The sequence below is a fragment of the Microcaecilia unicolor genome, chromosome 9 (assembly GCF_901765095.1).
Source record: "Microcaecilia unicolor chromosome 9, aMicUni1.1, whole genome shotgun sequence".
Taxonomy (NCBI): domain Eukaryota; kingdom Metazoa; phylum Chordata; class Amphibia; order Gymnophiona; family Siphonopidae; genus Microcaecilia; species Microcaecilia unicolor.
The window spans coordinates 148,325,788-148,338,214 of NC_044039.1; the positions used below are offsets into that span (position 1 = coordinate 148,325,788).

The 12,427-nt window shown below is 49.3% G+C and overlaps 1 protein-coding gene across 1 annotated transcript in view; it reads right to left on the reverse strand.

Moving 5' to 3' along the window:
• Positions 1-12,427, reverse strand: part of KNL1 (kinetochore scaffold 1) — a 305,881-nt gene that overhangs the window by 195,893 nt on the left and 97,561 nt on the right. The window contains exon 7 of the mRNA XM_030213700.1: positions 8,698-8,854. Coding sequence (XP_030069560.1) covers positions 8,698-8,854 — 157 coding nt within the window. The remainder of the gene's footprint in view (positions 1-8,697; positions 8,855-12,427) is intronic.

Below are 12,427 nucleotides of genomic sequence, written 5' to 3' on the forward strand. Positions count from 1 at the left end.
TGATCATATCTTATCTCCAAATATGATGTTTATTTATACAAATTATATATATATATACACCGTATTTTTCGGACCATAAGACGCACCTAGGTTTTAGAGGAGGGAAATAGGAAAAAAAAAATGTTTCCTTTTTCCCTCCTCTAAAACCTAGGTGCTCCGGTGCGTCTTGTCCGAGTTCGGGATCACCCTCCCCTACTTACGTGACGCGATGTTCCCTGGTGGTCTAGTGACGTCGGGGCAGGAAAGAGCCCCCTCTTTCCTGCCCAGCGCGCTGCTCTCCGTCCTCCTGACTGGTTCCTGACGGTCTCGGCGAGATTCAAAATGGCCGCCGAGAATCTTTCCTGCCCTGACGTCACTAGACCACCAGGGAACATCGTGTCACGTAAGTAGGGGAGGGCGATCCCGAACTCGCTACCTTCGGACTATAAGACGCACCCCCCCATTTTCCTCCCAAATTTTGGGGGAAAAAAGTGCGTCTTATAGTCCGAAAAATACGGTGTGTGTATATATATATATATATATATATATATATATATATATATATACTAGCCATTAAGCCCGTAACGGGCTACCTTTTTGTTTTCCTATGGCCTCCCCCCCCCCCCCCCCGTCCACCAACCCTCCTCTCTCCCCTGCCCTCCCCCTAGCATCTGTTTCCCTCAGTTCCGCCCCCTCCTTCCCTCCCTGCTCCCTCCTCCTCCGATTTCCATGCCCATGTCCAAGCCCTCCTCCCTACTGGGCTGTACTACTGGTGGAGGCGGGGCTTGGACTTCTACACTTTCAGCATTCCGACTCTACTGCGCATTTGCAGGTGAGTCGGTCACTTTCCGTTTATATGTTTGATATATATTACACACACACTACCTTATTCAATATCATTCAAAGCAGTTTACAACTAATTAAAATATAACAATCCAATAGCATATATTATTCATGATAATATTTGTATATAAGTGAACTTGGCTAAAAAAATTAAGATAAAATTTTAAGTGCAATTTAAAAAAAAGATTTTAAAAAATATTGATTTTTATCCATTTCATTAGCAATCAGTGCTATTATACAAGTCACCCTCATGATCTCCTTTCAGAATATACATTTGACACCATAAATAGTAAATACATACTTGAAAGCAACTATTAAGTTTAATTCTTTTGCGATACAATCACTTACATAAAAGACACTTGTTAAGTGTATGCATAAAATAGCTTTCCACACGTTCTCTCACGAACAGGGGGATGATCAAAAGTCAGCGCGAGCGCGCAAGCCCATTAACGCCGTTTTTGCGCAAGCCCATTAACGCCGTTTTTGCGCATCCTTTTAACAGAGTGGGATGATCAACGTGGTTACTGCCATAAACTGCAAGCGTGGCAGGCACTTGCGCACATGACATTTAAATATAGTCAATGTCATGTAAATAAGGTCATTTCGCGTTCCTCCTGGATGATTGAAAGCTAGCGCCTCATGAACACAGGTGTCGAACGCCGCTATGCTGAAAAACAGCTCCGCAGAATAACGCCAGGTCCTAGCTGGCGTTCTTGTGGCGCAGGTCCCAACCCAAAAAAAAAAACTTCAAAAAAAAAAAAAAAACTTCACTATGCCTCCCATCCCTGCGATAGCAGTTGAGGATGTCCTTCCTTGCGACGGCAGTTGAGGACGTCCTTCCCTGTGACGGCAGTTGAGGACGTCCAAAATGTGGATGTTCCTGTGAGAATGACATCCATGCCTTTGCTATGCTTCCGACACCCTTTTTATTTATTTAATTGTATTTTGGATCACAAGTAGCAGCAGTGGGATTTGAACTGGCCACCTCTGGATTGCAAGACCAGTGCTCTAACCACTAGGTCACTCTCCACTCTACTCCCTTGAAATTTGGCCATTCCTGGGAGGGGGGCAGTATGCAGGCCCCTGGGGGGGGGGGGGAGGTATGTGTGTGTCAGCGGAGGCATAACGAAGGCATGGACATCCTTCTTTCAAACATTTTGGACGTCCTCAAATGCCCTGGCCAAAATTCAAGGGAGTGGAGTAGAGTGGAGGAGCCGGTTCAAATCCCACTGCTGCTATTTGTCATCCAAAATCCAAATAAATAAAGCAGGTGTTGGAGGCATAGCAGGCATGGATGTCCTTCTCACAAATATCCACATTTTGGACGTCCTCAAATGCCATTGCAGATGGCTGGCGCCGTTTGATTATTCCCCGCTTTATGACAGGACGCAAAGCGAATGCTACATACCTGTAGAAGGTATTCTCCGAGGACAGCAGGCTGATTGTTCTCACTGATGGGTGACGTCCACGGCAGCCCCTCCAATCGGAAACTTCACTAGCAAAGGCCTTTGCTAGTCCTCGCGCGCCCATGCGCACCACGCATGCGCGGCCGTCTTCCCGCCCGAACCGGCTCGTGTTCGTCAGTCCCATATGTAGCAAGACAAAGACAAGGGAAGACACAACTCCAAAGGGGAGGCGGGCGGGTTTGTGAGAACAATCAGCCTGCTGTCCTCGGAGAATGCCTTCTACAGGTATGTAGCATTCGCTTTCTCAGAGGACAAGCAGGCTGCTTGTTCTCACTGATGGGGCATCCCTAGCCCCCAGGCTCACTCAAAACAACAACCATGGTCAATTGGGCCTCGCAACGGCGAGGACATAACTGAGATTGACCTAACAATTTATCCAACTAACTGAGAGTGCAGCCTGGAACAGAATAAACATGGGCCTAGGGGGGTGGAGTTGGATTCTAAACCCCGAACAGATTCTGAAGCACTGACTGCCCGAAATGACTGCCACGTCGGGTATCCTGCTGCAGGCAGTAATGAGATGTGAATGTGTGGACAGATGACCACGTCGCAGCTTTGCAAGTCTCTTCAATAGTGGCTGACTTCAAGTGGGCTACCGACGCTGCCATGGCTCTAACATTATGAGCCGTGACATGACCCTCAAGAGCCAGCCCAGCCTGGGCGTAAGTGAAGGAAATGCAATCTGCTAGCCAATTGGATATGGTGCGTTTCCCCACAGCCACTCCCCTCCTGTTGGGATCAAAAGAAACAATTGGGCGGACTGTCTGTTGGGCTGTGTCCGCTCCAGATAGAAGGCCAATGCTCTTTTGCAGTCCAATGTGTGCAGCTGACGTTCAGCAGGGCAGGAATGAGGACGGGGAAAGAATGTTGGCAAGACAATTGACTGGTTCAGATGGAACTCCGACACAACCTTTGGCAAGAACTTAGGGTGAGTACGGAGGACTACTCTGTTATGACGAAATTTGGTGTAAGGGGCCTGGGCTACCAGGGCCTGAAGCTCACTGACTCTACGAGCTGAAGTAACTGCCACCAAGAAAATGACCTTCCAGGTCAAGTACTTCAGATGACAGGAGTTCAGTGGCTCAAAAGGAGGTTACATCAGCTGGGTGAGAACGACATTGAGATCCCATGACACTGTGGGAGGTTTGACAGGGGGCTTTGACAAAAGCAAACCTCTTATGAAGCGAACAACTAAAGGCTGTACTGAGATCGGCTTACCTTCCACACGGTAATGGTATGCACTGATTGCACTAAGGTGAACCCTTACAGAGTTGGTCTTGAGACCAGACTCAGACAAGTGCAGAAGGTATTCAAGCAGGGTCTGTGTAGGACAAGAGCGAGGATCTAGGGCCTTGCTGTCACACCAGACGGCAAACCTCCTCCAGAGAAAGAAGTAACTCCTCTTAGTGGACTCTTTCCTGGAAGCAAGCAAGATACGGGAGACACCCTCTGACAGACCCAAAGAGGCAAAGTCTACGCTCTCAACATCCAGGCCGTGAGAGCCAGAGACCGGAGGTTGGGATGCAGAAGCGCCCCTTCGTCCTGTGTGATGAGGGTCGGAAAACACTCCAATCTCCACGGCTCTTCCGAGGATAACTCCAGAAGAAGAGGGAACCAGATCTGACGCGGCCAAAAAGGAGCAATCAGAATCATGGTGCCTTGGTCTTGCTTGAGTTTCAACAAAGTCTTCCCCACTAGAGGTATGGGAGGATAAGCATACAGCAGACCCTCCCCCCAGTCCAGGAGGAAGGCATCCGATGCCAGTCTGCCGTGGGCCTGAAGCCTGGAACAGAACTGAGGGACTTTGTGGTTGGCTCGAGATGCAAAGAGATCTACCAAGGGGCTGCCCCACACCTGGAAGATCTGTCGCACTACTCGGGAATTGAGCGACCACTCGTGAGGTTGCATAATCCTGCTCAGTCTGTCGGCCAGACTGTTGTTTACGCCTGCCAGATATGTGGCTTGGAACACCATGCCGTGACGGCGAGCCCAGAGCCACATGCTGACGGCTTCCTGACACAGGGGGCGAGATCCGGTGCCCCCCTGCTTGTTGATGTAATACATGGCAACCCGGTTGTCTGTCTGAATTTGGACAAATTGGTGGGACAGCCGATCTCTGAAAGCCTTCAGAGCGTTCCAGACCACTCGTAACTCCAGAAGATTGATCTGCAGATCGCGTTCCTGGAGGGACCAGCTTCCCTGGGTGTGAAGCCCATCGACATGAGCTCCCCACCCCAGGAGAGACGCATCCGTAGTCAGCACTTTTTGTGGCTGAGGAATTTGGAAAGGACGTCCCAGAGTCAAATTGGACCAAATCGTCCACCAATACAGGGATTTGAGAAAACTCGTGGACAGGTGGATCACGTCTTCTAGATCCCCAGCAGCCTGAAACCACTGGGAAGCTAGGGTCCATTGAGCAGATCTCATGTGAAAGCGGGCTATGGGAGTCACATGAACTGTGGAGGCCATGTGGCCCAGCAATCTCAACATCTGCCGAGCTGTGATCTGCTGGGACGCTCGCACCCGCGAGACGAGGGACAATAAGTTGTTGGCTCTCGCCTCTGGGAGATAGGCACGAGCCATCCGAGAATCCAGCAGAGCTCCTATGAATTCGAGTCTCTGTACTGGGAGAAGATGGGACTTTGGATAATTTATCACAAACCCCAGTAGCTCCAGGAGGCGAATAGTCATCTGCATGGACTGTAGAGCTCCTGCCTCGGATGTATTCTTCACCAGCCAATCGTCGAGATATGGGAACACGTGTACCCCCAGCCTGCGAAGTGCCGCCGCTACTACAGCCAAGCACTTCCTGAACACTCTGGGCGCAGAGGCGAGCCCAAAGGGTAGCACACAGTACTGGAAGTGACGTGTGCCCAGCTGAAATCGCAGATACTGTCTGTGAGCTGGCAGTATCGGGATGTTCGTGTAGGCGTCCTCCAAGTCCAGAGAGCATAGCCAATCGTTTTCCTGAATCATGGGGAGAAGGGTGCCCAGGGAAAGCATCCTGTACTTTTCCTTGACCAGATATTTGTTCAGGGCCCTTAGGTCTAGGATGGGACGCATCCCCCCTGTTTTCTTTTCCACAAGGAAGTACCTGGAATAGAATCCCAGCCCTTCCTGCTCGGATGGCACGGGCTCGACCACATTGGCGCTGAGAAGGGCGGAGAGTTCCTCTGCAAGTACCTGCTTGTGTTGGAAGCTGTAAGACTGAGCTCCCGGTGGACAATTTGGAGGTTTTGAGGCCAAATTGAGGGTGTATCCGTGCCAGACTATTTGAAGAACCCACTGATCGGAGGTTACGAGAGGCCACCTTTGGTGAAAAACTTTCAACCTCCCTCCGACCGGCAGATCGCCCGGCACTGACACTTGGATGTCGGCTATGCTCTGCTGGAGCCAGTCAAAAGCTCGTCCCTTGCTTTTGCTGGGGAGCCGAGGGGCCTTGCTGAGTCGCACGCTGCTGACGAGAGCGAGCGCGCTGGGGCTTAGCCTGGGCCGCAGGCTGTCGAGAAGGAGGATTGTACCTACGCTTGCCAGAAGAGTAGGGAACAGTCTTCCTTCCCCCATAAAAACGTCTACCTGCGGAGGTAGAAGCTGAAGGCTGCCGGCGGGAGAACTTGTCGAAAGCGGTATCCCGCTGGTGGAGCTGCTCTACCACCTGTTTGACCTTTTCTCCAAAAATATTATCCGCACGGCAAGTCGAGTCCGCAATCCGCTGCTGGATCCTATTCTCCAGGTCGGAGGCACGCAGCCATGAGAGTCTGCGCATCACCACACCTTGAGCAGCGGCCCTGGACGCAACATCAAAGGTGTCATACACCCCTCTGGCCAGGAATTTTCTGCACGCCTTCAGCTGCCTGACCACCTCCTGAAATGGCTTGGCTTGCTCAGGAGGGAGCTTGTCCACCAAGCCCGCCAACTGCCGCACATTGTTCCGCATGTGTATGCTCGTGTAGAGCTGGTAAGACTGAATTTTGGCCACGAGCATAGAGGAATGGTAGGCCTTCCTCCCAAAGGAGTGTAAGGTTCTAGAGTCTTTGCCCGGGGCGCCGAAGCATGCTCCCTAGAACTCTTAGCCTTCTTTAGGGCCAAATCCACAACTCCAGAGTTGTGAGGCAACTGAGTGCGCGCATCAGCTCTGGGTCCCCATGGATCCGGTACTGGGACTCGATCTTCTTGGGAATGTGGGGATTAGTTAAAGGCTTGGTCCAGTTCGCCAGCAATGTCTTCTTTAGGACATGATGCATGGGTACTGTGGACGCTTCCTTAGGTGGAGAAGGATAGTCCAGGAGCTCAAACATTTCAGCCCTGGGCTCGTCCTCCACAACCACCGGGAAGGGGATGGCCGTAGACATCTCCCGGACAAAGGCCGCAAAAGACAGACACTCGGGAGGAGAAAGCTGCCTTTCAGGGGAGGGAGTGGGATCCGAAGGAAGGCCATCAGACTTCTTGTCAAAGAAATATCTGATGTCCTCCTCCTCCTCCCACGAGGCCTCACCATCGGTGTCAGACACAAGTTCACGAATCTGTGTCTGAAGTTGTGCCCGGCTCGACTCCATGGAACCACGGCCACAGTGGGAGCGTCGAGAGGTAGACTCCCTCGCCCGCACCGGCGAAGCTCCCTCCGCCGACGTCGTCGGGGAGCCTTCCTGGGAGGCGACCGCAGATGTCGGAGACCTCACCCTGGGCAAGGGGCCAGCCGGCGCCTCACTCGACGGTACCGGTGGCGCAAGCACCCCCGGTACCAGAGGGGAAGGGCGCAACAGCTCTCCCAGGATCTCTGGGAGAACGGCCCGGAGACTCTCGTGCAGGGCGGCTGTGGAGAAAGACATGGAAGCCGATGCAGGAGTCGAAGTCGAAGTCAGAGTCTGTTCCGGGCGTGGAGGCTGTTCCGGGCTGTCCAAGGTGGAGCGCATCGACACCTCCTGAACAGAGGGTGAGCGGTCCTCCCAGTGCCGATGCCTACTGGGTGCCGACTCCCTCGGCGACCCAGAGCTCTCGGTACCGACGCGGGAAGGAGACCGGTGTCGATGCTTCTTTGACTTTTTCAAACGAAACATGTCACCGGAGCTTCCCGGTACCGACGAGGAGGACGTAGAATCCAACCGTCGCTTCCTCGGGGCCGAGGCCGAAGAAGGTCGGTCTCGGGGGGGCTGTACCGCAGGAGCCCTCAGGGTAGGTGGAGACCCACCCGAAGGCTCACTGCCACCAGCAGGGGAATGGACAGCCCTCACCTGCACTCCAGACGAAGCACCATCGTCCGACGACATCAGCAGAAGCGGAGGTCCCGGTACCACCGACGCCGACGCAGCCTTCCGATGCCTCGGCCCCGACGATGCAGAGGGTCAATGCCTCGATGCAATCGATACCGTCGCGGCCGAGGGCGGAGGTGTTGACGCTGTCGACGTCGACGCACTCGATCCTCCCGGTGCCGATGAAGAGCCCGAGAACAAAATGTTCCACTGGGCCAATCTCGCTACCTGAGTCCTTTTCTGTAAAAGGGCGCAAAGACTGCAGGCCTGCGGGCGGTGCCCAGCCCCCAGACACTGAAGACACGACGCGTGCCTATCAGTGAGCGAGATTACCCGGGCGCACTGGGTGCACTTCTTGAAACCGCTGGGAGACTTCGATGACATGGGCGGAGAAATCACGCCGGCGAAATCAAAACTCGTAATTGCGGTAAGGCACCAAAAAGATGAGGAGAAAAAATCTCAACCCGAGGCCTCAAAAGGGCCTACCCCGAAAACGAAAGAAAACTTAACGGGGCCAAAAACTAGAAATAGGGGGAAGGGAAAAAGACCAAAAGGCCCTTCACCGGAATCCCTTTTTTTTTTTTAGCGAAAAGTCAAAAAGACGCGCGAGGGTCAACTTAAGGGGCGCGAACGGCGCAAAACACGACCGTACCGAGCGCGGACAAAAGAAGACTGACGAACACGAGCCGGTTCGGGCGGGAAGACGGCCACGCATGCGCGGTGCGCATGGGCGCGCGAGGACTAGCAAAGGCCTTTGCTAGTGAAGTTTCCGATTGGAGGGGCTGCCGTGGACGTCACCCATCAGTGAGAACAAGCAGCCTGCTTGTCCTCGGAGAATAACAAATAACAAGCAGCCCCTAAGCACATGTATGCTGTTCGTAGCCTAGCGTGTCTGATTACTGCGCATGCATCCCGGCTACTTAGCTTCATTTAACTACGCCTGAAGCACCGCTACACCGCTGCATACATTAACTTCTGATCATGCCATAGCACAACACCATGCTACTACGGCGTTGGAAAAGCGGTATTTCCAGAGCGCTATCTAAAATAGCGCCGAGGTTTGATCATCCGCCTGATAATGAGAAATGTCACTATTGGTCCAAACCAAGATGGAAGGGTATACAATAAAATGGTTCAATAAATGAAAAATAACTTCTTACTGCCAAGATCAACAGATGTCCCATCTATTCTGGAGTCTTGTGAGCTGCTGCTGCTGTAATTGCCATCAAGGCTTTTTGCTAAGGTTGTAGGAATATTTTCACTTACACCAGTTTCTGCTAGGTTGTCAGGCACTGTAGTGTTAGTTATATGGGAAGCCTGAAATATAAAATCACAAAATATTTTGGCAAGAATAGTAGCACACTAATTCAAATATATAATTTAGAGAAGACTGACACGTGTAAAGTGGAAAAGAGACTGGGACCAGCCGAATTAGAAAAATAAAGTGCTCGGACAACAAGGAAGAAAAAAAATATTTTTATTTAATACTTTTTAAGGCCTGAGATGTGCCTGCTTTGTGAAATGTACGTCTTTTCTAATTTTGTATTTTGCAGAGTGCAGGAGAAAATACATTTCTGTTTCTCTTTTACTAATTCTAAGATGCAGACAGCAGGCCAGATAAAAGAGATGCTACCTGGTTTTTTTTGCTTTGATTGTCACACATATGATTACCTCCCAGTTGGCAAGAGGTTATATGTGCACGCTTGTTGCAAAGCACTCAGCAATCTTGAGGCTAGAGTAGCAGACTTGGAGCAGCTGAAGCAAACAGAGGTATATAGAGAAGACCTACAGGCAAATAGTAGAGAAGTCCCACCTCCAGTCTGGCAGCCCCTGGGGAAGCAGAAACTGATCCTGTAGCTAGGACCTGTGCTCCAGGGGATGCAATATCTTCTTGCACTGAAGATATGTCTCCAGAGGCTTCTGCCTAGGAGTGAAAGCTTAGGATAGCTGTTTTAGTTGGTGATTCAATCATTATGCATGTAGATGATGTAGCTGGTGAGCATGAGGATCACGATTACCTGCTTTGTGCAAAGGTGGTGGATCTCACACATCACCTAGATGATTTTAGACAGTGATGGGAAGGAGCCAGCTGTCTTGGTACAGGTGGAAACCAACGACATAGGAAAATGTGGAAGCCACATTTAGGCTCTTAGGTAGAAAGTTGAGATCCAGATCTTTCAGGGTAGCGTTTTCAGAAATGCCTTCCCTTCCATTAGCAGGACCAAAGAGGCAGGCAGAGTTCCAAAGTCTCAATGAGTGGTTGAGACGGTGCAAGGATGAGAAATTTAAATGTGTTAGAACTTAGCAACATTCTGGGAAAGGGAGAGCCTATAGGCACTACCTTAACCGGGCTAGGACCACGCTACTGGCACTAACATTTAAAAAGGAGATAGATAAGCTTTTAAACTAGAACAGGGGTGGGGGGGGGGCAGTCACTCAAGAGCACATAGTTCAGAATGAGGTATCTTTGAAGGATACTATCAAAACAGGGAAGTTAGGGAATCCTGGCAGAGCGTGTACAACAAAGGTGAAAGAAAGCTAGAAGCCCTTAATGGAGAGCAGAGTAAATATTGCAAATTATCTCTGTCAACTTCTAAGTGGCTTGAAGACACAAAGAAAAAACACAGTCTGAAATGTCTGTATCAAATGCTAGAAGCCTAAAAAATAACATGGGAGAGTATATAGTACTAAATGAAGAGGTAGATATAATGAAATCTGAGGAAGCTCAGTCCTGAAGAGCACTACTGATGCTTGATGTTGAGGCAGGGGGAGGAGACCTCCTTGGTGCCGATGCATCCCCAGTGTCCGTTGCAGCTCTGGGAGTCATGGGGACTAATGCCTCCAAAGCCGAAGTTGACAGACTGGACTTCTCAGCTCCAAAAATACTTATATGCTGTTCTTCTCAACTTTTGATAGACCTCCTCTTCATCTGCGAACAGAGTTTGAACTGAGAAACTTTATGATTAGATCCCAGACATAGCAAGCACCAGTTGTGTAGGTCTGTATGGGATGTGACCTTGCTGCATCTGGAACATTTTTAAAACCATTGTTCTGGGACATAGTTGGAAAGAGCTGAAGTGAAATTAAACAACTCAATGATGGTAGAAAAAAGGGGGAGAGAATCTATCTGGCTGGAAAGCTCAGGCCTAAGGGGGCCAAGTGAGCTGTGAAAAAATTAAGAAAATGTAGTAAATGCCTCAAAACTAAAAAAAAAAAAAAACCAGAAGGAAAGGGAAGGTCTCGCACCAATTTACATGAAGAAAAAATTCAAACCAGAGTAAGGAAAGTTGCCAAGGAGGGCAGTATGAGGAAAAACTGAAAAGAGCGTCCTCACAGCTCCATGGAAATAAAGACAACTGCTTGGGTCCTGAGAAATGGTCACAGGCAGGAAGGTACGTGTACATGTGTGATAGCCATTACCAAAAACTTCTGCTAATTGAATTCTAGGGAGTGCCAGGCTCTGTTGAACAGTCACCCATGTGTGTGCCGCTTGTCCTCAGAGAGCACATATCTCTAGCAAAAGAAATTTGGATGTTGACATTTATACCTGCCCCTACTTGAAAGGGCAAGTATAAAGGTTGAGCTTAACCTCCTCAACATATCTGATCATCACTGATGTCCCCCCTAACATATCCTTTCTGAAAACCAATACCCCACTTTAAAAGCCTCTGACCCAAAAATCAATAACTACCTCATCCCATCTAAGACTTTACTGGGATCTCTGGTGTCTAGTGGGAGCCTTATTTTGCAGCCAGTCCCCTACCAATAGTTCTGCAAGACTACCATTAGGGGTCGTAGGCACTGTATTGGAACCCTGAGCAGGAGCAAGTTGGGATTGCTCCTGCTTTTACTAGACACTAGGGATACCAATAAAGCCGGTGATGGGATTGGGGGTCTGCTGAAAGGTCCAGTCAGTTGGGGGAGGGGGGGTATTGACTTTTAGGGCAAGGCTGTTGGGGGGGGGGGAGTTAATGGGGTGCTCTGATGCTGCAGGGAGGACGTGGGGTGGGGGGGGGGAGATCCAGGTGTGCATGGAAAACGAGCACAGCAACTTTACAAACCCGCTCCCATTCACGAGGTGAGATACTTATCCACCTCCCCCCCACATGCAGCTTATAAAAAAAATGCAGTACAGAGAAGCATGGATGTGCAATCCTATACATCCTCACACATATATTACAAGAGGCTGTGTGTTTGGGAGAGTCTTTGTAAACGGGAAACTGTGCAAGTCCCAACCTGGACATCTCAATTCTGATCTTCATGTTCCTTCTAAAATTGAGCTCTAATTGTTTTAAACTTGCCAAGCCATGATTCATTCAAATTTTACTTCCAGTTTTTTTCTTTAAATTATTAAGTTATTTCACTACAATTTGTTGGTTTTTATAAGCATGACATGTAGAAAAAGCATCACAAAATTATGTCGTATGCACAGAATCTAAAATGAGCCAATGTTTGTAAAAAGTACTATAAATTGTACCACACACCGTTTGGAGAAGTTGAACTCTAAAGTCTTAGGACGTGTCTGTCAGTTTAATACTGATGGTAGTAAAACTGACGGTAGCAAAATGTTGAAAATCAAATCAAATAAATCTACTAACATCTACAAAATCAACTTGCAACTCCAACAACTTGGGAAAAAAAAATCACTGAAGATTAATACTTAACATTTTAAAACATACGTACATTTGGATGCTTACTTTCAAAGTTCTAATACTTTCCTGCCATGCTAAGATTCAAAGAAATGGAAAGCATGTGCTATAACTACAGTATATTTGTCTGATTACTCAATGTATCCTTTCCACTTTTATACAAAAAAGTTAATACAGTTTTAGTACGAAAAGAACCAGAACAAAAATAAACTAAAAACCAGGAAATCGGTATGCTGATGAA